Here is a 26,187-nt window from a genome sequence, read left to right on the forward strand (position 1 = left end):
ACTGACTCAGAGGGCTCAAAGGATGAATCTGGGGCTGGCTGCTGACAGGCCTAGTGTTTGTCTTTGGGAGTCTTGCTACATCTGAAAACACTTCACTTGTGTTGAGCTGTGGTCTCAGAGGGCTGCTTTTGTACATTCAACATGTGAGTAGTCCTGTGGCTTCACCCACAGCATGAAGTTGGTGGGGCCACACGTGAGGGTTTGGGAGGGAGGTGAGGTGGGGGTCCTGGCTGGAAGAGCGGCTGTGAGCGCTGCCTGCCTCTCTGCGGTGGGACGTGCTGGCAGTCACTCCCAGGTCAGAGTGGGTGTGAGTGCTGTTTGCACGCTCGTATGTGACCGTGTGACCAGAGGTGTCCGAGGCTGTGGGGACCAGTAGTTGAGAGACTGGCAGCCCCTCCTGCCTCTGGGAGGAGCCTGAGGCCCACTGAGCTTATCTTTCTAGAAGGAGTTTGTGGCCTGCTCTTGAAGAGAGGGCTTGAGGGACTTGTTTCTGAAGAGGCTTGCAGGCTCCGCAGCCCCAGACTCCTAGAGGAATCCCTGCCCACTGCAGCTCCTTTGCCCCTGCCTCAGCCGCTCTTGAAGGAACGAGGGTTTTATGAAGGCGCTCATGTCAGGTGGCCTGGTGAGCAATTGTGGTGGGAAAGTTGAGTCTGGATGTGGGACGTGGCCCTCGGGTCCCAGCGCTTGGTGATATCCCAGCTTCGTTCAGTAGCCTCACCCGTCACGTTTTCCTGGGAGATCAGATTGCACCCGACAGCCACTTTTAGTTTGGAGCTGTAGCGAGCGACTCCAAGGTCACTGTGGAAGCTGAGAAGAGCCAGTGAGCCCGGTAGCCCCTGAGCTGGCCTCTTCTTGCGTCACCGCCAGCAGCACTCTTCATTGTCCCCCCGACCCCGCCAGTGGCTGCTTCAGCGCAGGTAAAGTGCCGAGGCCGTGCTTGCGAGGCCGAGGCACGTGCCCTGTAATGTTTCTCTTTCTTCCCCCTTTTGCTTTCCAGCTGATAAAGCACCATGTGCGAGAGAGAGACCCCCATGGCTCAGGCGGCGAGACCTCGATTAGCTGGAAACCAGCTCCCAAGGGCCCTCTACTCTCCGGTCCATGTTTGAGGGGAGTCGCTGCCACCATCCCTGCAGAGAAGGCCGGAGGTCCAGCCGTGGGAACACCCAGGGTGGCTGACGCTGGTCCCCCTGCAGAGAGGGTTGGGAAGCTGCTGGAGCTGGAGAGAGGAGCCAAGAAGGGGCCCTGACTTGTGCTGGCCCTCGTCAGCGCCAGCAGGCGAGGGTGGGGGAGGAAGAGGCAGGAAGGCCACCAGCCCCTGCCCAGGCGCGACCCCTCGGCTGGGACGAGCCCCCTCCTCATGGCCTCCAAGCCGGCTGCCGGGCGGAGCCCTGGGGAGAAGCGCAAGAGGGTGGTGCTGACCCTGAAGGAGAAGATGGACATCTGCCGGCGCCTGGAGAAGGGTGAGAGCAGGCGGGCGCTGATGCAGGAGTACAACGTGGGCATGTCCACCTTGTACGACATCAGGGCCCACAAGGCCCAGCTGCTCCGCTTCTTCGCCAGCTCTGACTCGGACAAGGCGCTGGCGCAGCGCCGCACCCTGCACACGCCCAAGCTCGAGCACCTGGACCGCGTGCTGTACGAGTGGTTCCTGGTGAAGCGGTCCGAGGGCGTGCCCGTCTCGGGCCCCATGCTCATCGAAAAGGCCAAGGACTTCTACGAGCAGATGCAGCTGACCGAGCCCTGCGTGTTTTCTGGCGGCTGGCTCTGGCGCTTTAAGGCCAGACACGGCATCAAGAAGCTGGATGCGTCCAGTGAGAAGCAGGCGGCTGACCAGCAGGCAGCAGAGCAGTTCTGCGGGTTCTTCCGGAGCTTAACCGCCGAGCACGGCCTGTCCCCGGAGCAGGTCTACAACGCCGACGAGACCGGCCTCTTCTGGCGCTGCTCCCCCAGCCCCAGCCCGGAGGGCGGGCCGGCGCCTGGCCCCACACAGAGCAAGGACCGGCTGACCGTCCTCATGTGCGCCAATGCCACGGGCTCCCACAGGATCAAACCCTTGGTGGTCGGGAAATGGGGCAGCCCCAAGGCTGTGCAGGGCCTCCAGCACCTGCCCGTTGTGTACAAGGCCCAAGGCAGCGCCTGGGTGGACAAGGAGATTTTTGCTGACTGGTTCCATCACATCTTCGTGCCCGCAGTGAAGGAGCACTTCCGAGCTATGGCCCTGCCAGAGGACAGCAAGGCCATCCTCCTCCTGGACGGGTCCCGGGCGCACCCGCGCGAGGCTGAGTTGGCCTCGGAGAACGTGTTCACCATCTTCCTGCCCGCCAGCGTCACCGCCCTGCTCCAGCCCATGGACCAGGGCATTCGGAGGGACTTCATGAGGAACTTCGTCACGCCCCGCGGCAGGCTGCAGGCCTTGGCCCCCCGCTGCAGTGTGCACGACGCCGTGCTCGACGTGGCCTGCGCCTGGGACGCGGTGCCAGGCGCCGTCCTCAGCCGGGCCTGGAGGAAGCTGTGGCCTGAGGCTGCACTCACGGAGGGCTCATCCTCCGAGGAGGAGCCTGAGCGGCTCAGGACTAAGCCCCCTGACCAGGCCTTCACGCAAACCCCCGGGCTCACAGCAGGCGCCCCGGCCCGCCTCGGGAGTGCGGCCTCGGGGAGCCTGGAGCCAGCAGAGGCTAGGGGGGTGGACAGGGTGGCCTGGGAGCAGGCGGCGGTGTCCTTCGATGCCGTGGTGCGCTTCGCAGAGGCACAGCCCTGCTTCTCGGCGCAGGAGCTGGGCCAGCTGCGCGCACTGCGCTCCGTGTTCAGCAGGCAGTGGCAGGCGCAGCGGCGCAGGGCCCCCGCAGCCACGGTCAAGCTCGAGGCGCCCTGGGAGCGCCCTGGGCCTCGCGGCACCCAGCCTTGCTCCCCACTGCCCGGCTCGTCCACGGCCGGCGAGGCCTGAGGCAGTGAGGCCTGACCTGTGGTCTCAGGGTCACGTTTCTTGGAACAGCCTGCCCCGTCGAGGTTTTGCCGTGTGCTCTGTCCTGCCACCTGAGTGCGAGGAGGTCTTCCTGAAGGGCCCACCCAGACCCGAAATGTCCCAGAACCTCCAGGGGCCACCACCCAGCTTGTATTCGCTGCCTGAGCCTTGCAGTGTGCAAGGGTAGGGACGTCTGTCTGTCCAAGCAGGGAAGCCAACTGACTGCGGTCCCCACTGCTGCTTGATGGGGCTGACACTTCCCGAGGGCCCCCTGCTCGCGCCCTGGGGCTGTCTGCAGGTCTGGGGGCCAGCCCTGGGTCAGGCAGGTCACCAAGGGTGGGACTTGATTGTGAATGAGAGTCCGGGTGGCCCCTGCCTGTGGCATTGCAGGCCCTGTCCCCACGTCAGTCGTCAGCTGTCCTGGCAGAGCGAGCCTCACTTCCATGTTGCCCTGGGCCTCGGGCCCCAGGATGCAATGGTAGAGTTGTTAGAGCCAGCAGGAGTGGGCCACTGGGGAGCCCATTGCCGTAGTGTGGGGCCCCAGGTCACTGCCAGTGTTTTGAGCATCTTGGCTCCAAGTCCTGTATGTGGTCCACAGTCCCTCAGTCCCTAGAACTTCCCATTTACAGCCTCTGCATTAGTAAACCTGGACCAGACGTTCAGAAGTTAGTCTTAGGTGATGTGACAAGAACAGTAAAAGGAGCCGCTCAGATGCCTAGCAGCGTCGGAACTCTCATTTTGAGCTATTGGCCCCATAGTGATTCATGTGGGGAAAGCTGACTGTGGGGGCCGCTCTTGTAAAGACCCGTACCAGGAGACTCGCTGTGCTCCCTGCATCGCTTCTGATGCCTCCGTTCTGCATCGCTCGTCACCAGACAGAGCGCCCCTGGCCAGCCTGGTCCCTTATCACCAGACAGAGAGCCCCTGGTCACTCATGACCGGATGGAGCACCCCTGGGCAGCCTGGCCGCCCTCTTTGAATGAACCGGAAGTGGGCATCCTTTTCTGGGCTCTTCAGCATTTGCCTTCTGTTCACCGCTTCTTGGGCAGCTGATTGAGCACACAGTTTTCATTCCTGTTATTTATCGCACTGAGACACCCTTGTTCCTGCAAGAGCCGAGGGGAGGCGAGGGTTTGGTTTGTGGTTGTTTCTCTGGTCCTTGCATCCTTCCAAACACTGAGGTGACAGTCACGGCTGGCCTGCCACCGCTCTGTGAGCCGTGCTTCCTGCTGAAAGCGCGTGTGTGAAGATTGTGAAACAAGCAGAGGTCATTTTCAAAGTGGCGTTGCCGATTCTTTGGGCCAGACCGCCTCCTGCTGAGCCGTCACGTCGGTCTCCCGCACGTGTGGGGGCAACAGCTGTGCGGCGTGCACTCGCACCCCTTCTGGACTCGGGTGTCCCCTGTGCTGTGGGCGTGTAGCAGGGTCAGATGTCAGGGCGGCAGCCTGGACGTGAGGGATGGACACACGGAGACCCTCCCTCCCCACGGCCAGCCCCAGTCCAGCGGCCTGGAGCCGCAGGACGGTTCTGGGGGTGGGCCAGCTTCCTAGGCCCCTGTGGGTGCTTGGTCCCCACCAGACGTAGCCCCCGGGCCGGATTCTCATCCTGCCCACACAGCCTGCTCCCGTCCCCACTGTGTCATGGCCGGTCAGTAAGCAGCCGTCACCACTGGCCGAGGGAGCTTGTCCTTGGTGCTCCTTCTCGAACCACTGCTCCCCTGTTGCACTGGGCCTCGGGGGTCTGGTTAGACCTTCAGTGTGGGAGGCCCTGGAGGCTGTGCAGATGGAGAAGGCTGATCTGGCCTGCAGGGTCGAGGTGAACCGCCCACCTCACCTGCATTTCCTGCTGGCGGTGGGAAGCAGGAGGCCCTGCCCTGCGCACCCACAGCTCTGATGGCCGGGGTGATGGGGGCAGGGGGGTTGATGGGTGGGTGGGTGCAGGACAGAAAGGCAGCTGGTTGCAGCTCCTGCTTGGACCTGTCAGCCAGGCTTCCCTGGGGTGGAGCCAGAGCCCCTTGGAGGCAGCTCGAGGCCATAGTAGCCAGATATTTCTGGAAGGAGGGGGGTTGGAGGAAGGGACTCGCGCTGCTTCTGTTCCTGGGAGGCCATGGCACAGGGCAAGCAGGACCCACCCCCGAGGGCCTGCCCAGCAGCTGCACAGACACCAGCTGCAGTGGGTTTCCTTGGTGCATAAGTGTGCTTCCAGCACAGGGCGTAGCGTTCCTGAGTACCTGCTGTGTGCTGGGCATCGAGCTCATCTGGAGGCCCAAGGGTGGTCAGACAGCTCCTGACCTGCTTCCATGGAGCACAGGTCTCCCAAGAAGGGCTTCTGGGGGGCCGCGCTGTCCATGAGTCACATTCTCCACTGCTGTCTCCACAAAGACGCAGGCAGACTGCTGAGGTGCCCGGGGTGAGCCGTGTGGCGGTTCCACGCTGGGGGGCTGGCCCCGGAGGCCTGGACCGCTGCCCCCTCCTCGCAGCACTCAGCCGTCACTCACCGCCAGCAGCGAGCGTGCTCAGAGGTCTTCGCCGGGGAGAAGCGGGCTGGTCCTGCAGGAGCGCCGCTACTGCTGCTGGAGCTGACCGTGTTTCCTGCAGAGCGCGGCGGGGCCCACCCCAGCGTGCTCGCAAGAGACGGACGTCATGGAGAGAGACTGGACCGCAGGCCCCCTGGGGTCAGGGGAATCCCCAGCACTGACCTCAGTATCTGCTTCAGAGGGGCCAGGTGCAATGGGATTGGTCTGAGAAGCAGCTTCTGCCCAGGGCATTGTTGAAAACAGCAGTTGGCCAGCTGTGAGTGGAGTTTAACTGCTGGGTGCAGGCAGGGACCACACAGCCAGAGCTTTGCCAAAATCACTGCCATGGAGTGGGGTGGGTGGGATCATGGGCCTTCCTGAGGCCGTGCCCCTGGGAAGGAGCATCAGAGCCTCTGTCAGGGACGGGAAGCCCCTAAGAAGAGCCAGCCAGCAAGACACAAAGCAGAGAAGGCAAGTCCCAGTCTGGGGTGACCAGTACCCAGAGCTGGTATGACACATTACCTAAAAGGACCAGTTTCCAATCTAACGTTACGAACATACAGAGAAGCAGGGAAACACGGCCACATACCATGCTCCTAAAACGCAGGTGACGGAGAGGGGGGCTTTAACAGCAAAAGACTTCAAATTGATCATTACAGATGCAGTCAGAGAACTAGAGGAAACCACGATTGAAGAAGGAAATGGGGGAAAGGAAAATAGTAAGTAGAGAAAATCAGTAAAAAGATGATAAATAAAAAGCTGTTTTTAAAAACGTGGAAATCCTGGCATTGAAAGGTACTGTAACATGACAGATTGGCCAGAGGGCCCAGCAGTAGATGTGAACTCGTGGGAGAAAGCGTGATCTTGATAGTGCTTGAGAGATGATGCCATCCAAAGAACAGGCCCTTGCGCTGCAGGAGGGGCCTCGGCTCTTGAGGAGCTGCTGGCCCAGCTGCAGGCCTGCTGCTCGGGATGGGGGGAGGTAGAGAGTGAGCCTGGGGGCCCGGGTGGTCTCAGAGCAGTGTGGGATGGTCTCACTCACCACCCGGACCTGGAGACTGGCTGGGGCAGCAGCCTGGGCCTCCATCTCGGCTGGAGTGCCTGCCGCCTCCCACCCACCCACCCAGGCTTGCTGGGCGCACAGCCCTTGAGGGTGGAGAAGGCCAGTCCAGGCGGGTGGACGGTCCTAATGACGGCCCCATTTCACAGAGGCGTCCTGAGGCCCGCTGCCGACCACGGGCTTACCAGTCGGTGTGCCCACCTCTGTGGGCCTGGGGCAGGAGGGCCTCCTTGGGCAGTGCCGGGAGGGAGGGCTGGAGACGCCAGGCTCGGTGGAGGGTGGCCACATCGTTCTGGCAGTGTTAGCAGGCGCACAAGCCCAGCAATAAGGCCTGGACCTGGAACTGGCCTGCAGGACAGAGTGAGGAGAGGCCAGAGGCCCAGCAGAGGGCCCCGGGTGGTGGCTGGAGTCTGGGCATCACTGGCTGCCCCTCCCCTCCCACAGGCCAGGCTGTGACGTGTGGTCACCCCTCTGCCACACCCTCTTGAGGGATGGTCTCCTGGCCTGGGGACAGGGCGTGTGTGGATGTGGAAGCCGCCAGGAGTTGTAACAGCCCCACAGACCCTTTCAGACAAGGAGCTTGCTTTGTCTGTCCCTGGGGGCTGTGTAGCACCTTCTGGGGAACTCGAGGGAGTGCAGGCAGCCCCAGCCTAGAACCTTGAAGGAGCTGGAGGGTTCCTGAGCAGCCAGGGGTTTGCTGTGCATGGCCTGGGTGAACCCTGACACTGGTCCCTCACTGAGCCCCAGTCCTTGGCCCCACTCCTGCGTCCTGACCCTGGTTGCAGGCTGAGCCCCCACTCTGGCTCGTGTGCTCTCTCAGCTTCCAAGGAGGGCAAGACCAGGGAGCCTGGAACCATGTGTGGGACTCACTCGTGCCCAGGGGGAAGGTGAGAGCTTTGTGACCTCGCCCCTCCTCCCCAACGTGTGACATGGCACTCTCTGTGACCACACACGCCCCCACCCCCACCCCCTCACCCCCGCCTCTGCCCTGGCTCCAGGCCCTGCTGACAGTGGTCCCGGGGGTGGAGAGTGACTGTGTGGCTGACTCATGGCAGGTGGGAGAGGTGTGAATGTCAGAGCTGGGCTTCCCCCAGGGCAGACCCCCGTGCATTCAGGCAGCTCCTGGGGGCGCCTCAGGGCTGTGCCAGGCCCCTCTGTGTCCCGCATTGGCAGGCACACACCCGAGCCAGGGTCAGGGCCCCTCCAGAGCAGCCCCGTCCTCCGGCAGCGGCCTGTCCTGCCTCTGCCCATCCCTTGCTGGGGTCCTGGGCTCTTCCCAGTCCAGCTGAGGCCAGTCATCTCTGGCTGCAGGAGTCAGGAGGCTGTAGGTCCTGGAGTGGGAGGAGCCCAGAGAGCCTGCTGGAGGCATCCTTCAAGACCGGAGACTTCCCTGTCCAACCTGACCCTGTGCTCGCTCCGGGGCCTGCAGCCAGCCAGCCCTGTCCAGACAGCCTGCAGCCCAGGGCCTGGGGGAGCTTCCCAGAGTGGGGCGCTGGGAGGACAGAAGGGACCTGGAGAGCAAAAGGCTGGCGTCCTGGAGGAGGGGGACCATGGTGCCCAGGGCAGCATGGGACTCACCCATGGGGGTCCCTCTGCAGGCTCTGGTACCGTGACTTTGAGGGTGGGGCCCAGAGGACAGGCATGAGGAACAAGGGGCAGGGGAGCAGGCGAAGGGCAGGCTTTGTGCCCTTGTCCCCCAAGGCTGCAGCGTGAGCTCAGGCCTCCAGGTGCCGAGACACTGGCCACCACTGAGGGCAGGCAGGGCTCCCTGTGTTGGAGACGCTGTGTTCTATGTCTGAACCTGGCAGGGTGGAAGCCTGTGTTGACTTGCCCACATCTCTGTGGCTTCCCAGTAAGCCTTGGAGGAGGCCCTGCTCCCTATCTCCAGATCAGGACCTCTGGAGCACATGCAAGGGAGTCTGGGTGCAGGTTCTGGCCCCGGGCCCCCAGGCACACTCTCCACCTCCCCCCATTCCGAGCAGCAGCCCTGCAGCCGGGCCAGCAGCTCGTCAAGAGCTGAGGCACCCCCCTGCAGCGAAAGGGCCAGGGGCAGCCAGAGGGTCTAAGGAGGCATCTGTTAGCTCAGGAAACAGCGTGGGCCCGATGGTTCTCCTCAGAGGAGGCTCAGCTGCAGTCTCCAGTGAGTGGGCGTCCGTCTCCCCCTTTTATTAATAAAGCAGAGTAGTGATGTCACTGGCGCGCTCAGTGAGCCCGCCGCTCCACTGGCCGACATTCCCTAATTAGGAAAATGGAGTCCAGCTGTCCTTGGGAGGCTCCTCAGTGGACGGCACGAGGCCTTGGCTGGCTGCTGTCCACTGGCCTCAGGTGTCTGACCTGCCCCGCCGTCCAGGAAGGGGGCCTGGCCAGGAGGTGTGGTGCCACTTGGCAGTGAGGCTCCGGACACGGTGATGCTGGTGAGGATGGTGGTTAGTGGTGGTTGTGGCAGAGACGACCGGTTGTGGTGCTGGATGAAGACGCTGGTGATGGGGTTGCTGTGGTCTGGATGTTTGCATACGCCCCCCCCACCCCAATTTAACTGAAATTCTAACCCCCCAGCTGATGGTGTTGGGAGGCGGGGGCTTTGAGAGGTGATCAGGTGGAGCCTTGAATTGGATTAACGCCCTTAAAAGAGAGACCCCAGAGGGCCCCTCGCCTCTTGGGTCATGTGAGGATGCAGCAAGGTCTGCCGTCCTCAGCCAGGAGGGCTTTCACCAGAACCCAGCCACTCCGGCACCCTGATCTGGGATTTCCAGCTTCCACAATGGTGAGGAATTAATTTCTGCAGCTTGCAAGCCACCCTGTTTGTGGTGCAGTTAGAGCACCTGGATGGAAGAAGGCGGGGATGAAGGTGGTGGGCATGGGGCAACGAGGAATGCACGGTGTCAATGGTGTGGTGGTTGGCGAGATGGTGGTTGTATCGGTGGTGGCGATGTTGAGGATGGCAGGTGATGTGAACTGATCTGTGTCCCTCCCCCATTCGTATGATGAAGCCCCCAGCATGACAGTGTTCAGAGATAGGGCTTTCAGGAGGTAATTGAAGTTAGATAATGTCATAAGAGTGGGGCCCTTTTCCAATAGGACTAATGCCTATATCAGAAGAGGATGATGGCTCTCAATTCCCCTTTCTCACAAACCAAGAAAGGGCCTTGTGAGAACACTTCAAGAAGATAGCCATCTACCAGCCAAGAGAATTCTCACTAGAAACCTGATGGACTGACACCCTGATCTTGGACTTGCCAGCCTCCAGAGCTGCGAGAAAGAAAGAAATGTTGTTTAAGCTGCCCAGTCAGTGGTGTTTTGTTACAGGGACCTGAACTGACTCCCACTGGGAATGGTGAGGGTGATGGTGGTGATGGTGATAGTACTGGTGGTGGTGGTGGTGGTGATGGTGGTGGTGATGGTGGTGGTGATGGTGGTGACGGTGCTGATGGTGGTGGTGGTGGTGACGGTGATGATGGTGGTGGTGGTGGTGACGGTGATGATGGTGGTGGTGGTGGTGACGGTGATGATGGTGGTGGTGGTGACGGTGATGGTGCTGGTGGTGGTGGTGACGGTGATGGTGGTGGTGGTGACGGTGATGATGGTGGTGGTGGTGGTGACGGTGATGATGGTGGTGGTGGTGGTGACGGTGATGATGGTGGTGGTGGTGGTGACGGTGATGATGGTGGTGGTGGTGACGGTGATGGTGCTGGTGGTGGTGGTGACGGTGATGATGGTGGTGGTGGTGGTGACGGTGATGGTGGTGGTGGTGCTGATGGTAGTGGTGGTGGTGGTGATGATGGTGGTGACGGTGCTGATGGTGGTGGTGGTGACGGTGATGATGATGGTGGTGGTGGTGGTAGAGATGGTGATGACAGTGATGGTGGTGATGATGGTGCTGGTGGTGGTGATGGTGCTGCTGGTGGTGGTGCTGGCCATGGAGAGAGTGGAGTGACAGTGAGTACACAACTTACAAGTGGGACACTTGGAATTCAGAGCCTGGACTGTGGGCTGTGGATCTTTTTTTTTTTTTTTGAGAATTTAAAAATTTTTAATACAGTTCAAAGCAGCATACGTGGTTCATTTCAGCTCCTTCACTGCCAAACCTGGGAGCAGGGACTACTTCAGCTTCTCTGCCTTCTCTTTGTTTGTGATGACCCAAGGTGTAAAGGTATCTGCTGCATCAAAATTTCAGCTTCACATTATCCTTATTTTTCTTGATCTTGACAGACCTGGCGTCCTTGCGTCAGGCCATGAGCAGGAAGTCCTTGATTTCCTCAATTTTGCAGGGCATAGTGACAAGCAGGGCGCGCGACTGCAACGTCAAGGGACAAGAAGCAAAGACAGCCTGGGCCATGCATCTTAAATGAATGCCTCCTGCTGAGGGTGGCACCAGGGACCACACGTGGTGGGTAAGCCTGCAGGCCTGTCTGGGATGGCTCTCCAGGAAGCCACCTCCTGCCTCCCCAGGCTCCCTCTCATATTGCCAGGGGAGACACTGAGATGCTGCGGGCTCCTGACATGGCATTTTATGTTTATCTAGGAAAGTCTGCCTGCCCAGTCCAGGGGGCACAGCTCCTCAGACGGTGCTTAGATGGTAGATGGAGGGCCTGCTTCCACCCAGCTCCCCTGGCAGGGGCTGGGGTGGCTGGAGATGGACGGCTCCCCACGCTGCTCCTGCCTGTGGACACGGGCAGTGGGTGCTAAGCTCCTGGGCGGACGAGTCCGCTCTGGTGATGGGCTGGCTCAGATAGGTCCCAGGCTGAGCTGGGTGGGGAGCAGGGCCTGGGAAGGAGGGCCACACTTGGGGGTCCTGACCCTGCAGGGGTGGGGCCGCCGTCTGGCTCCCCAGATCCCCAGGCTCTACCCCAACCCTGAGGGAGCCAAGCCCCTGAGGCACCCCTGTGGGGGCACATGGGGCCCCAGGACAGCCTGGTTCTGGGGTGGGCGGCACTGTCAGGGCCGAGGGTGGGGAGCTGGTGCAGACCCCCGCCAGGAGGTGGTCTGTTCAGGGCCCTTAGAGGAGTGGCCCTCAGGCCTGCCGCGGGGGCCGGGGGTCTGTGGAAAGGCCCCGCTTCTCAGCTCAGATGGTCTGTATCTGTGGACATGGGGCACTGAGGCTGGAGAGGGTGGGGGCAACCCAGGGCGCTGGACCCTATCCTCACCTTGGGTTGGGGAATGGACAACTGCCCCCAGAGGCCATACCTGGGCCCTCCTGCTCCCCTCCTCTCCAGCACCCCCAGGGTTCTTCCCCAGCCCCAGCCCAGGCGCCCCCAGGAGGGCTGGCCTCCTTCGAGGTGGACAAGGATGCGCCAACAATGACCACTGTCTGCAGGAGGACTGGGGGGCTGGGGCCAGTGGGTGCCACACAGAGGCGGGGGTGGGGGGAGGTGCGGCGGCCCCAGCAGGGCAGGGAGAGCCTCCACCCGAGACCTGAGGGGTCCTAGGGCTCCCTCCCCTCAGGGAGCACCCTGTCCACAGGGCGGTCATGGGCCGGGGCCAGCACTCGGGTGGGTGGGGACAGGCTTGCTCCCAGAGCCGGTGGGCGGGCGGCACCCAGCCCGGGACAGCTGGCCCAGCCTGGCCTGCGCCCTCAGGCCCTGGCCCCGGGCCCAGCCCCTCTCTCAGGGGCCCGTCCTCTGACGTGCTGCCCAACCCCAGCAGGGCCCTGACCCCCAGGCTGTGTGGCCAGGGAGGGGCAAGTGTGTGTTGAGGAGAACCCATGCAGTGGGGGGAGGGTGGGGGTGCCCGTGATGGTCTGGGCTGTGCACTCCTCGACCATGTTGGTTTATTTCTGACCCTCCCACTGGAGCTCAGCCGGGAAAGGGAGGGAGGGAGCGGGGAGGGGGCGCTGTGCCAGGGCGGCAGGGAGAGCCGAGGGGTCCAGGATCTACCCTGGCCTGTGGGGGTTGGACCGGTATCCCCAGGCCAGGAGGCAGGCATGCTGTGTGCAGGTCACGGGGATCACCAGCCCCTCTCCCGAGTGCCCCGCCTCCCGCTGCTGTGGTCCCCACACCCTGGGGAGCACCTTCAGATCCGCACACAGAACTCAGGACCAAGAACGCGGAACACGGGCCGTGCATCGGCTGTCCTGCCAATCAGCCCCTTACCCTGAACCTCCAAGGGGCCACCTGCCCATCAGCTGAAGAAACTGAGGCTCAGAGGGTGACCGGGTAGCCTGACCCTGCATCTGGCCAGTGGTGGCAGATGGCAGGATGGGGATCGGCCTTGGGGCCAGGAGACTCAGTCATGTGCTCACCAGCTGGTTCCCCAAGCTCATCCCCTACCCTCCCTGCACCTCAAGCTCCCCGTCTGTAAAATGGGTGACAGTGAGCACCCAGCTGTGTTCCAAGGCGCAGGGAGATGCTCGGCACGCACTGAGGCCCTGTCTCCCAAACGCCTTCCATGTTGACCCTCTTTCCAGAGAGACCCCCGAACCAGGATGGGGGCCCTGGCAGGTGGACCGCTGTGCAGCGGGTGGGGTCCGCGGCAGAACAGAAGCACAGACCCTTTATTCAGAATTGGTAAGAGCTGCCTGGCAGTGACGCCGGGCACAGGGCCAGAGGGCACAGATGGTGCCCCGGAGACAGAGGCCCAGGGAGGCGCGGCTGAGCCGTGGATGGGCCGGGTGGAGATCGGGGCCAGAGGTCATTGTGGCCGTGACTGGCATCTGAGAGGCCGGCAGCAGACAGGGAGGCACCACACCCCAGGGCGGGGAGTGGGGCGATGCCAGCCTCGTCGGGCAAGGGGCCTGCAGCTGCACCAGGCGTGCCGCTGTGGATCAGGAGCTCAGGAGAGGCCTCGGCCGGACCGGGGGCGTGCACGAGTCGCGCGCGTGGTGCGGGTGGCTTCAAGGGCAGGGGGCTCAGGCCCCAGCCCCAGGGGCAGGGAAAGAGAGGCAACAGGGAGAATGGAGGCAGGACCCTGGGTCTCTGCCGGGCTGGCCGCCACCGTTTCCCGCGCACGGGGGCGGAGCTGGGACAGAGCCTGCCTTCCGCCCGCAGGCGGCCGCCTGCACCTGTGTGGGGAAGCTCCCCGCGTCACAGCGAGCTATTCTCAGCCCCGCTCCTTTTATGGCCCCGGAACTGAGTGGTGGAGGCTGGCGCACTGCGCTGGCTCAGAGATGTAAATGGGAACGCAGAGCACGGCAGAGCAGCGGCCACCACCCCCTCCCTGGCACGGGCGTCTGAAGCACCCGGCTCTGGGGACGTCTCCCTGGGCCGGTTGGCAGCACACCCCGCATCCTGGCTGAGGGCCCAGCCACCTTCGGGGTTTCTGCTGGGCCCCTGGGGGTCCAGGGAGGCGGTGGGGGCCGTGTGCAGCCCGGCTGTGCCGCAGTGGGCAGAGAGGAGGGGGCGGCTGCACGATTCCAATCCCCCAGCCCCCCGCCTGGGAGCCGGCTCTGCTCTCATCCTGACCCTCTAAATGAGCTCTCAGAGCGGCCCTCCCACCTCCCCCGCACCCGTCGCCCTGCTCACTCTCTGGCGTCCCCGCCCCGCAGGACCCCGCTGGGCTACTGGCCCCAGCACGCTTGGGGTGTGGGCACACCGCTGAGCAGGCAGAGTCTCTTCGGGCAGCGAGCAGGGCGTTTTGTCCACTCCATGTGTCCAGAGCAAGCTCAGGGCCTGGCCGTCGGCCAGCAGGAGCACGCCTCGTCCAAAGAGATCAGGAAGCACACGCACTGACACACTGACACACTCTCACACCCTAACGCTCACTCACACACACCTACAAACTGCACAGGTGGGAGGATGCTGCGCTCAGGGGCTCCAACAGGGGCCCGGGGTGGACGAGGCTCATGCACCGGGAACCCGGGGAGCCTTCCTGGAGGTGGTGACTCCGGGCTGGGACGTAGACGCCCCGTGAGCCTGGCTGAGCTTCCGTGCTTAGCTTCTGACACTGGGCAGACCTCCGTCACCTGAACAAGGTGGTGTGGTGGGCAGCTGGCTGGCCGGGGCCTTGTGCGGACCAGCGTGCCCAGCAGCCCAGTGCCCTTCTCCTCCCCACCTGCCACGGCTGTCCACCCCTCAGGGCGCCAAGGATGGCGGGGTCAATGGGGTCAAGGGATCCGCAGGACGCCACCCTGAGACGCCTTGAGGAGTAGTGGGGGTGGGGTGCGGAAAGGGGGTGCCCAGCTCCCGGCCAGGGCGCCTGCCCAGCGGAGGGGACACTTGGCTCCAGCTGCCGTGTGGGGGGTTGGCCAGTGAGCAGCAGGCACAGGGGTGTCCTCGGCCCTGGCCGGTGTTTCTGCCCCACACCTCTGCCTCCTGGCCCCCTTCTCCAGCCCCCAACAGCAAAGCCACACAGCCTTGCTCCCCAGGCCCCACCTGTCCGACTCCCCGCCAGGCACCCTGGACGCCAGAGCTGCTCCTTGAAGGGCCTAACCCTCTGAGCGGAGGTGCCGCCAGCTGGCGGCCCAGTGCCAAGGGCAGTGGCCCCATGGGCAGCATGCCTCAGGCCACACCCAGCCCGGTGTCCTCTGGGGACTGTGTCGGGGGTCACGGCAGTGGCCCTATTTCATGGGTGACCTGCACCTCCCCACCACCCCACATTGCTCGGTGCCGGCCAAGCCATGCTACTGAAGTGCCACTTGATTGACTGACTCACCTCAGCCAAGCAGGGCAGCGATGACTGGACCCACTCTGTGGGTGAGGAAACTCAGCCCGGGAGGCGGGTGCTGAGGGGGCCCACCCCCGGTCATGCAGGACGCATACCGTGTTCCTAGCGCCTTGGGGAGCCAGCAGACCATCCCCACGCCCTCTCACCAGCCTGTCCCGGCTCTAGCTTCCCTGCGGAGGGGCCTGGAGCAGCCCTGGACCCTCTCGCTGGGGGCTTTGCCTTCCCTTGTGCAACGGCTGGGGGTGGCAAGGAAAGAGTGTCCCTTAAGGACGGGCCCTGCCCCGCCCTGCCCATGGCCCCTGCTCGGGCCCTGGCCTGGAGGATGCAGGGAGGCCCTGTCAGGCCGGGATCGTCAGGAAAATGCAGAACTTTCCTTGGCGAGGAGGGAGGAGGGTCTGGTGTGTGAGGCTGCCTGTTCCGGGGACAGGACGTAGCACACACCCTGCCAACTGGGAGAGGACAGGAAGCCCTGGAGGAGGGGCGGGACAGGAAAGAAAATGCTCCCACAGCTCGGGGAGCTCAGCCCCCTTCCCCTGTCTCCACGTGGTCCAGCGCGGCTGCCTACCCCGGCCCGCAGGCTGGGCCCAGCCCCCTGCTCAGGGTCAGTCCTGTCTCAGGTCAGCCCATGCCCAAGCCCCCGGAGCTCCCGCCCTGGCCTCCTGGGCCCTCCCAGAGGCTCTGCTGCAGCAGGCCCCCGCAGGCACGCAGAGCAGAGGGACTCCAGCCGTTCGTTCGCCTTCCGGCTCAGGGCCTCCATGAGATGAGGGAGATCGTCTCCCCAGGCAGGAGACCACCAGCCCCAGCGGCTCTCCCTTTTCTGCACCTCCGTTTCCCAGTGGACGTGCTCCTCCAGGGCTCAGCTTTGCCCCCGTGTCCACGGCCCCCACCCGCTGTCCCGGCCTCTCCGCGGCCCGGCCCCCCGCAGCTGGGCTCGGTACCGTGGCTGGACCAGCTGTGCCCTCCTGGCTGCCTGAGCTCGAGCCCCAGGCCGTGCAGCCGGCTGTCCCCAGGGCCTCTGCTCGGCCTCATTGCTGGAGCCCGGGCAGGTGTTCTGGCCCCACCACTGCCCCGGGGACATGGGCGCTCCCCCCAGGGGCCACAGGGAGGGGTTCCAGCCACCTCCCACCTCCCAGATCCCGGAAGTGACGCTCCAACGGAGGCTCGAGGGGGGCGTCCTCGGGTGGGGACCAGGTCAGGCAAGAGGACCAGCACTCGGCCTCGCTGGACCCCAGGCCCTGGCACCATCAGCCCACTTTACAGACGGACAGTCGAGGTTCACGTGGGCAACCGCCAACTGTCTCCCAACCAGAAAGGGAGGGAGAAGGGCCCACTATCTCGCCCGCTCCACGACTCATTGCACACACACGCTCTGTGCCAGGCTGGCTTCGGGCTCCGTGGCTCAGCTGTGAGGGTGTGGACAGTGTTCTGGGGCCCCCGTCACACCTGGCTCTCGGTTCTGAGTGCCCAGCTGAGCAAGAGGGAAGCAGCAACTGTGGGAGACCTGGGTTTGGACCTGGTTTAGGGCGAGGGGCCGGCAGCAGCGCTGGCCAGGGTGGGCACCGGGACAGCTGGGCCGGGAATGCCAAACGAACGGGCAGGCAGGCGCAGGAGGCAGGAGGAGGCCCCACTGGCTGGCAGGACGGGTGGCGGGCACACGTGGAGGGCGGGCACCTGGACTCCAGGCCAAAGCCGGGCAGGAAGGGCCAGGTGAGAGTGGGTGGCTGACGGCTGCTCCGGGGACGCCGCGGCTTTCCCTCCACAGCCCCCCTCCCCGCCGCAGGAGGCAGTGACCTGGGCCCAGGGGGTCCATGACAGTGAGAGCTCTGCCTGCAGATGCTTGTGCCCACACTGCGGGCTGATGAGAGGCTGCGAGTCTGCAGGGCGGCGGCTGAGGCCCTGCTGGAGAGGCAGGCCAAGCCTGGCTCCCGGAACGCACCCCAGACCCCGGAAGAGGGGCAAGGAGGGAGGCCCGGGCCCAACAGCCTGTCCCACCCCGCCCCACCGAGGAGTGCCCCTGTGCCTGTGGGGCCTGGGCCCAGCTCTGAGGGGTCTGCAGAGGTAGGTGTGCACCCTGGGGACGGAACCTGGTCAACCTGATCATGGAGCAGTCCTGGAAAGGCAGGTGCTTCAGGGAGGTGGGGGTGGCTGGCTGGAGAGGGTGAGGAGACCCGGGGCTGAAACAAGGGTCTCGGCATCAGGAGAGCAGCCCCTGGGGGCTGGGAGCCCTGAGCCCTGGGGGTGGGGTGTTAGAACCCGCAGGGGCTGGAATGGGGGCTGCCCGGACCCTCGCACTGGGCAGACCCAGCCTCCCCCGCTCACCCACCTCCGTCCGGAGCAGGCGAGGCCTCAGGAGCTGCCAGGCCTGAGGAGCAGCCGCCCAGCCGGGCTCTGAGAGCTGGGGGTGGGGGGCTGGGCCCCACTCCGTCCTTGCACACCCCCACTGCCCGCTGCACCCGCCCCTCCTCAGCCTGAGCCGGCCTGCTCTGGGTGGGCTGGAGCTGGAGGCCTTCAGCCTGGAGGACGGGGGATGCCGGGGCAGCCCCCCCAAGCACAGAGCTGGCCAGGCCTCCTCTCCGGAGGCGGCGGGAGAATGGAGCCTGAGGCTGCAGCGCGGGGGTGTGCTGAGGGCTTCTGGGGCGATAATTGGGCAGCGATTAAGTGTTCCTGGAGCAGCGGCTGCGGCCCGTCACCTGTCACAGCGGCCTTGTGAGCGCAGCCTCTGTGCAACGCCCCCCGCGCCCACGGCAGGCCAGGCAGAGGGGCCACCGAGGGCTGGGGTCGAGGCCAGCTCACCTGCCAGGCTGCCCTGAGACCCGCTCTCCTGCCCACAGAGGGGATGCCCACCTCCAGCCTCCTGCCCCAGCCGCCCCACGGCTTGGGGGCCACAGGGCCTCTGTAGACTGAGGCTGACCAGCCATCCCCCACTGGTCACGCTGGTGCTGGCTCTGGCACCCCCGCCACACGCAGGTGTACACACACACACACGTGAGCACACAGGTGCACACATGCAGTCCCTGCCTGGCTGGCTTGCCGCAGGCTTCTCCTGACCAGGACCCTCAGACGTGGTCGCGTGCTCATGGCCCCACTCCGGCGGCGGTGACCAGGCCCGCTCACGCACACAGACATCCTACTGCCTCCGGCCCCGGGATTCCTGTTCTGGCAGTGGCTGGCCCACTCCCCACCCTGCTCCCTCTCTGCTCACCCACTTGCCTTTAATTAGAAATGCCAGGAGCACGATTCAGGGGGAGTTTCTGCCAGGGAGACATTCCTCCTGGCTAAGGGAGAAAGCTTAGAGTGGGAAAGGAGGTGGCAGCTTGGCTCTGAGGGGTGCTCCCAGGACAGCAGGGGCCTCCGGGGGGGCCCAGAGGGGGGATTGCAGCGTGGGCGCCCGTGTGCCCTCGCGCGTGTGAGCAAGACGCTGGGGGCGGGTGAGCCTGGCATGAGGGGGTAGGTGTGGACAGGGATGACTGGATGGGGGGAGGATGGGCGGGTGGGAGGTATGAGTGTCTATGTGGGGGAGGGGTGAGTGTGCAGTGTGTGTGTGTGAGGGCGCTGGCCACAGGGAAGGCGTCTGGACAGGCAGTGGTGCGTGGCTGCAGGCAGTGTGTGCCACCTGTGCCCGCAGAACTGCAGAGGACCTGGGACCACAGCCATCTGTCTCGGGCATCCAGGGGGACGTCCCTTCCCCACACTGTTGCCAGGGAGGCAGAAGGGACCTCCCTCTGGAGGGAATCTCAGCTTCCGGAGCCCCGTTCCTTATATGGTGCTTTGCTTCTCAGCCTCCAACCGCATCAGGCTGCCAGCGCCCTCCCCCCTCCCCCAACCCCCCACCTCCATCCTCCTAGAAGTCTTGGAGCTTCTGACCAGTTCTGGTTGTGCCCTGAGGGTTCAGGGGCCACACCCTGCAGTGGGAGGCAGGACCCCTCCGTCTCCCCCACCTCCTGCCCCCTGAAAGCAGCCTCCAGGTGTCCCTGGAGGCAGCAAGTGAAGAAGTCCTGGCCTCAGCAAAGACCTGGGAGTGGGGTGACAGGCGGTCATGCCCAGCTACTGCCAGCCAGGCACACACACACCCACTCCATGGCCAGGGGAGCCGGGGGAGCCAAGCCCTGGGTGTGTGCCCCTCACACAGGGCGCAGGGCCAGCCCCAGGCCTGGATTCAGGGGCTCCAGGGCAGGGACAGAGGGATCAGGCCACGTCGGGACTCACACCTGACACCTGTGAGTGTGTGTGTGCACGAACATGCCTCAAGGTCTTCAGATCAGGGAAGAGGGTCCGAGTGCCGTGGTGGCGGCTGGGTCTCACCTGTGGCTGAATGTCTTGCAGACCCGGGCTGGGCAAGGTCAGGGCCTGTGCCGGTGGCCCAGGACTTCCTCCCACCCCCACCCCCTAGCCCCCCGCAGGCAGGAGGTGGCAGTCACAGGAGGAGCCAGCCGGGAGGGGCCCGGGAGAGGGGCTTCCTCCTTAGCTCCGGGTGGGGGCCCCGGGGCGCTCACCTGGCCTCCGGCCCCCGCGCTGGCTGAGGGGGCGTCGCGGTCCGTGCCCAGCTCCATCCCTGGGTCCCCGCAGGCTGAATGGGTCGGGGAGGGGGCGGCGCGAGCGAGCGCATTAGTCACCCCGGGCCGCCGGGTGTGCAGGGGGTGGGTCCTCCCTCCACCGGGAGCGCGCGTGGGCGCGGGAAGGCGGGCCGGCAAGCTGGGGGCGCGGGCGGGGAGCCGGCGCCCGGGCCAATCGGAGCCGAGGCTCGGCGACGGGGCCGCCCACGGGCCACGCTGGCGGCATAAAGAGCCGGCGGCCGAGCCCCAGCGCAGAGCTCGGGCGCTGAGTCCTCCCGCTCCGCCGCTGCCACCGCCGCCGCCGCGACCAACCGGGACCGGCCGCTCCTCCGCGGGACCCGCCCGCCGCGCCTCGCAGCTCCGCGCAGCCGGCCCCCAGCAGCCCCTCGTCGTCCCCAAGAGGATTTTGCAGCCTCCCTCTCCCGCCTGTCCGAGCGAGCCCCGTCGCAACCTGCGAGCCGATGGAGTTGGACCACAGGACGACCGGCGGCCTCCACGCCTACCCCGGGCCCCGCAGCGGTCCTGCCGCCAAGCCCAACGTGATCTTGCAGATCGGTAAGTGCCGGGCGGAGATGCTGGAGCACGTGCGGAGGACCCACCGGCACCTGCTCGCTGAAGTGTCCAAGCAGGTGGAGCGGGAGCTGAAGGGGCTGCACCGGTCCGTGGGCAAGCTGGAGAGCAACCTGGATGGGTACGTGCCCACCAGCGACTCGCAGCGCTGGAAGAAGTCCATCAAGGCCTGCCTGAGCCGCTGCCAGGAGACCATCGCCAACCTGGAGCGCTGGGTCAAGCGGGAGATGCACGTGTGGCGGGAGGTCTTCTACCGGCTGGAGAGGTGGGCTGACCGCCTGGAGTCCGGGGGCGGCAAGTACCCGGTGGGCAGCGACCCAGCGCGCCACACCGTCTCCGTGGGCGTCGGGGGTCCCGAGAGCTACAGCCAGGAGGCAGACAACTACGACTACACTGTCAGCCCCTATGCCATTACCCCTCCACCGGCCGCCGGCCAGCTGCCCGGGCAGGAGGAAGTGGAAGCCCAGCAGTACCCGCCCTGGGGGCCGGGGGAGGACGGGCAGCTGAGCCCCGGCGTGGACACACAGGTCTTCGAGGACCCGCGGGAGTTCCTCAGCCACCTGGAGGACTACCTGCGCCAGGTGGGTGGCTCCGAGGAGTACTGGCTGTCTCAGATCCAGAACCACATGAACGGGCCGGCCAAGAAGTGGTGGGAGTTCAAGCAGGGCTCGGTGAAGAACTGGGTGGAGTTCAAGAAGGAGTTCCTGCAGTACAGCGAGGGCACGCTGTCCCGGGAGGCCATCCAGCGGGAGCTGGACCTGCCGCAGAAGCAGGGCGAGCCGCTGGACCAGTTCCTGTGGCGCAAGCGGGACCTGTACCAGACGCTGTATGTGGACGCTGAGGAGGAGGAGATCATCCAGTACGTGGTGGGCACTCTGCAGCCCAAGCTCAAGCGTTTCCTAAGGCCCCCGCTGCCCAAGACCCTGGAGCAGCTCATCCAGAAGGGCATGGAGGTGCAGGATGGCCTGGAGCGGGCGGCCGAGCCCACTGGCCCCCACCCGCCCGCTGAGGAAGAGGCCGAGGCCCTCACGCCCGCCCTCACCAACGAGTCCGTAGCCAGCGACCGGACTCAGCCCGAGTAGAGGGTGCCGGGCCCCGCCTGCCCGCCCGTGGCCCTCGCCTGCCGGGACTTTAGAGTGGCCCGCCCCTGCAGGGGAGCCCTTAGTCTCCTCGTGCAGCCGGACACTCACCTCAGCCTCCTAGCCCGACTCCAACAGACACGCGTGACCCAGATGCGGGCAGTGTCCCCCACACAGCCAAGGGGCTTCCCTTCCTCGCAGACCCAGCCCTCACCCTCCCTGCGTCTGTCTTCCCCGGTGGTGGACTGGCCTGAGTCAGCAACCCCGCCCTCCATACTCTCAGGCCATGACAGTTTCCTCATCCTGCTCAATGCCTGGGCCCTCTGGGCACTCAGAAACCCAGTGTCCAGATGGCACGGGCTGGCGCGCACCCAGCTCAAGGAACACCCCAGAGCAGAAGCTCAGGGGCCACCGGTGCCCCCGGAGCCTGGGCTTCAGAGAAGCTACTTCTGGCAGTCGCCGTGACCGGCTGGCACCCCTGCTGCCTCCCGGGGCAGCTGGCCAGCCTTGGGCAGTGTGGCTCCCTCCCCCTGGAGGAGAGCCCAAGCTCAAGACACAGCAGCAGCAGCCGCCGCCGCAGTGGCAGCAGCAGACCTGGCGATCTGGTGCCTCCTGGCCCCTCAGGTGAGCCCTTGCCGCTTGGCACCACCAGCAGGGGGCACCATAGGGTTGGGAGGGCTCTGGGCGAAGCCCACCCCACCCCAGGCGAGCCCACGGAGGCTCAGAGCCCCTGGCATCCCCATAAATCAGCTGCTGGGATGGGGTTGGGGTGGTGCGGAGGGGAGGGAGGGGGCTGGAGTGGGGAGCAGGGCTGGGGGAGGTTGCTGACCCAGCTCTCACAGGGCCCTGTGTTTTCTCTCCCCGCAGCACCAGTGATTCACGCCAGCCTGGAGAGGGACAGAGCCCCGTGCGATGACTCACCCATGGCAGGCGGCAGGTCCCCTGGGGCCTGAGTCCTCCAGCCGGCTGAGGCAGCAGCCGGCCTCCGGAGCCAGGAGAGTGACGACAGGTACGCAGGGGACCCCGCCCCTGGCTGTCCTCACCAAGGGGCCCCCAGCTCCCCCCAGCCCCTGGCCCCAGGCCCCCAGTCCTCTGGCCTAGCTGAGAAACAGCCCCCCAGGAGCCCAAGGGCTTGCTCTCTGAGAGGTCAGCCCTGCCCCGCCCCGCCCTGGTGGTCCCTGAGTCCCTGACCACCTGTGTCTTCCTTCCTTTCAGGTCTCCAGGCCCCACACAGTGGAGCCTTTGCTGCTGTGCCCGGCACTGTCCCTTCTCCTCTCCCCCTACAAGCTGCCTGCATGAGAGGAGAAGCCTGAGACCAGAGGAGGGGGCCCAGCAGAGAGCTGGTGGTGAAGAGGGGCCAGCGTGAGGGCCAGGGCCTGCCGCTATGCCCGCCCCGCTGGCTGCCCACTGCCCGCCTGCCCCCAGGGCCGCCGCCTTCCCGGGCCTGGCCTGGCTCCCACCCCGGAGCCCCTGCCCGTTGCGCGGCCATCCTCTGCCGCCAGAGCTTCCGCCACGGCCACCCCTGCCCGGTGGCCCCAGGCCCAGCCCCAGGAGGCCCGGAAGCCTTTGCCCCTGGGGCTCACTCAGGCTCCCTGCCAGGCCCTGCTGCGGCCTGGCCCGGACCCCCACTGCCCCAGCCACCAACACCCTGGTGCTGGCCGGCCACCTGTGTCTGCAGCCCAAGCAGGCCTGGTTGGGGGCTCCCAGACTCAGGAGACCAGCTCCCGCAGGAAACTCTGCCAGCCCCTCCGTCCTGCGTCCTGCCAGCGCCGCCTCCCGCCCCAGATTTTATTTTTGCATATAAGCCATAACCTGCTCTCCTGGCGCAGGCTACGGGGAGGCCCCAAGGTTCTCAGGGGGGTGTGGTCAAGTCCCCGCCCGCCGTGGATCAAGCCTCGAATGTCAGGCCAGGCCATGTCCACCTTGCCACCTCACCTGAAGACAGACGCTTTTTCTAAGACTTTGTTAATAAAACACTGAAACTTACTAGCGTGTGTGTGCTGCTGTGTCTCTGCCGGCCGGAGGGCACCTGCAGAGGGAGGCCGCTCAGGGTGGCAGGACCCTGGAACCCAGGGGTACGGCTGACCATCTTAGAACACCAGAGCCACTGCCGTTCATGCTGAGTGGACGACAAGGTGTGGGATGTGCTGGGGGAGGGGGCTGGCGGGGGTGCCAGACACGCATCTGCTGCCAGGACTATGCCTGCCCAGAGGCCTGTGGGGCCAGAGGGGATTCTCAGGGTCTGGACCCATGAGAATTGGGAGAGGTCCCTGCTGCGAGAAGACCCTGGTGAGTCCTGGCTGCAGGGTCTTAAGCTTGATCTTTCTGAGCCTCAGGTTGCTCACTCAGGTGTGTCCGACTCTGCGACCCTGTGGACTGCAGCACGCCTGTCTCCCCCATCTTTCGCTATCTCCCAAGGTGGTGATGCTCTCTAGCCATCTCATCCTCTGCCGCCTCCTCCTCCTGCCCTCAATCTTTCCCAGTGTCAGGATCTTTTCCTATGAGTCAGCTCTTCGCATCAGGTGGGCAAAGGATTGGAGATTCAGCTTCAGCATCAGTCTTTCCAGTGAATACTGGAAAGTGAAGAGCCTCACATTCCTGGTCTGCAGACAGAGAAGCCATCACTAAAACCATTATGGGCTTGAGACCTTAGACAGTGTGGACCTTAGACGGTCCACACTGTGCACATAAGCCGTAACACACCTGCCTTCTTGGAGGATGCCAGGTCCTTACAGGAGATGGGCAGGTGGCCTGTGGGTGGGGCGGCTCGAACCCCTCCACCAGGCAGTGTGGGATGAGAAGCAGGCCTGGGGAGGTGGACACGAAGGGGTCTGTGTCGAGGAATCAGCTCACCAGCTGGTGGGACGGCAGGGCCAGCCCCGAGTCTGCAGGGCAGGGGGCTCCTTGGGCATGGGACGTCTCCTCTGGTGAAGGCTCAGCTCTGCTCTTCAGGTCTTTCAACTGATAGACCCCGGCCCACCCAGATAATCTCCCTTGATCTTTAGTTCCAGTCGTCTGATACGGAATGTCTGTCGCACTCATAGCAGACCCTCAGGACCTCTCGGGGGTGAGGGTCTGACGGACCGCCTGGGACAGGCGTTCAGGTACAGGTGTACAGGTACACCCCAGCCAGGCTGGTGGTAAAAGCCCCCTCCCAGCCTCCCAGCTGCCGTGGTCATCGGCGGGCCCTTGTGGCCTGCCGGGGCCGGCCCTGCCCTCAGAAGGGGCTGCTCTGCTGGGTGGGATGGGAGGCCGGGCGCGGCCGCCCCTGCTGAGAGGACGGCGCCCACGGGGACGCAGGGGCCACCCGGGAAGGCCGGAAGCACACGGGAGCAGCGAGAACCACCCGCTGCCAGGAACACCGTCACCGTGCACGCAGAACCCAGCGGGCGCCCGGTGTGACGCCCTCGGTGAAGTCCGCCTCTTCCCTGTTCTCCTCCTTTATTCCTTTCAAACGCTCAGAGTGCTGACAAGAATGGGGAAGGAAATCGGCAGGAACAGGGGGCTGGGCACCATGGTGATGCCTGAGAGTCAGTCATTTCTCTTGGAGACCTACTCCTGCTCTCATCAGAAGCTGGGTGTTCTGGGCGCTTTTTCCTTTTAATATGAATTTCCTGTCTGTAATTGGATGATTGTAGAACAGGCAAGCTGAACACTCGCAGTAATCTGAGAGGCAGCTCTGTGTCTTTGTGTCCCAAGAAAAGAGGCGGGAGGGCGGAGTGGAGTGGGCTGGCCCTGGCGGGGGAGCCGGACCCCCAGCCACCCTGGAGAATCCCCCAGCCCAGGCTCCCCGGACAGGGTGCTCCCTGCCCCCACCCCCGCTGTCCTGCCCATCCAGACCCCTCAGGCCCTGGTCTCATCTCCTCCCTCCCTGGCAGGGAAGCTGGAGCTGGGAGGGCAGAGATGGGACCGGGGGCGGGGCTGCCCCAGGGGCCCACCCTGCACACCCAGCTTGGTGGGGGGCTTCTGAGCCGGGTGGGCTGGGGCTCAAGTCCCAGGGCCTCTCTTTCTATAAAATCAAGTCTACCTGCAGAACTGATGTGAGGATGTGAGGGCAGGGTGCCGGCCAGGGTAGGCTCAGCACGTTGGGTGCGGCTGCCCCCAGGCCCAGCCAAGCCTGTGCCCCCAGTGGGCTTTCATGGGCCGGCAGGATAGGTCTTGTTGCCTGTGACTTCACTGGCTGCCCAGGGGTGTCACAGACTCTCCATGCCCTGAGGTGGGGGGTGCACAGCCAGTAGCTCATCCACCTGAGAACTCCAGAGGGACACCTAACTGCAGGGGGCGGGGGGACAGTGACTCTGGGTCCAAGGCGTGAAGTGCGCTCCAGGCCTGCCCTGATCCGAGGCTCGGGGGTGCAGGGACCCACCCTGGACTTCCTGTCTTCCAGGCCTACCTCCTGGAAGATGCTCAAAGTCATGACTTTCTTGAAGGGATGCTTCTGAGCTCGAGATCCAAGCTGGTTCGGCCACTGGGGCTGCTGCTATAAGCCTGCTCCTCTTCCTGCTGGGGGTCAGAGGACTGTCCACGGAGGACAGTGTGCTTTCTGGCCCCCCTGTCCCCTCGCCTTGGCCACTCATGACCCCTGCTTCTGACCAGTCATCGCCCCCCGGCCCTGGCTGCCCACTGGCCCAAATTATGAGACTCCTCTCATGCCTCTTCCCCTTTTCTGGTTTCCCCCCTGCAAGGGGCCCCCTCAGACCTGCCAGACGGCCTAGGGGCTCTCCCACGCTGCCTGCCGAGCACCCAGCTGGCGTCCCTTCCACAGCAGCTGGGACGGGAGGAATACATCCGCTTGTTTCCTCCAGGAAGGAGGCCGGGCAGCCCAGCACCCAGCCCTCCGCGCCAGGGGG

At 64.8% G+C, this 26,187-nt stretch overlaps 2 protein-coding genes and 1 pseudogene across 8 annotated transcripts in view; 2 read left to right on the plus strand and 1 right to left on the minus strand.

The window, feature by feature from the left end:
* Nucleotides 1-7,309, plus strand: part of JRK (Jrk helix-turn-helix protein) — a 24,687-nt gene extending 17,378 nt beyond the window's left edge. For 4 of the 7 annotated variants that reach the window (XM_055545696.1, XM_055545691.1, XM_055545692.1 and 1 more), the window contains one exon: nucleotides 443-7,309. In XM_055545696.1, coding sequence (XP_055401671.1) covers nucleotides 1,358-2,944 — 1,587 coding nt within the window. In that variant the 5' untranslated portion in view covers nucleotides 443-1,357 and the 3' untranslated portion in view covers nucleotides 2,945-7,309. The remainder of the gene's footprint in view (nucleotides 1-442) is intronic. The other 3 variants (XM_055545694.1, XM_055545698.1, XM_055545693.1) reach the window with 2 other exon arrangements.
* Nucleotides 7,310-10,596: 3,287 nt separating this feature from the next.
* Nucleotides 10,597-10,810, minus strand: LOC129626544 (60S ribosomal protein L38-like; annotated as a pseudogene).
* Nucleotides 10,811-19,958: 9,148 nt separating this feature from the next.
* On the plus strand, nucleotides 19,959-21,340 carry ARC (activity regulated cytoskeleton associated protein). Its single transcript, XM_055545699.1, has one exon. The coding sequence runs from the start codon at nucleotides 20,150-20,152 to the stop codon at nucleotides 21,338-21,340; it is 1,191 nt and encodes a 396-aa protein (XP_055401674.1). The 5' UTR covers nucleotides 19,959-20,149.
* The last annotated feature ends 4,847 nt before the right edge of the window (nucleotides 21,341-26,187 follow it).

Source organism: Bubalus kerabau, chromosome 14, assembly GCF_029407905.1.
Source record: "Bubalus kerabau isolate K-KA32 ecotype Philippines breed swamp buffalo chromosome 14, PCC_UOA_SB_1v2, whole genome shotgun sequence".
Taxonomy (NCBI): domain Eukaryota; kingdom Metazoa; phylum Chordata; class Mammalia; order Artiodactyla; family Bovidae; genus Bubalus; species Bubalus kerabau.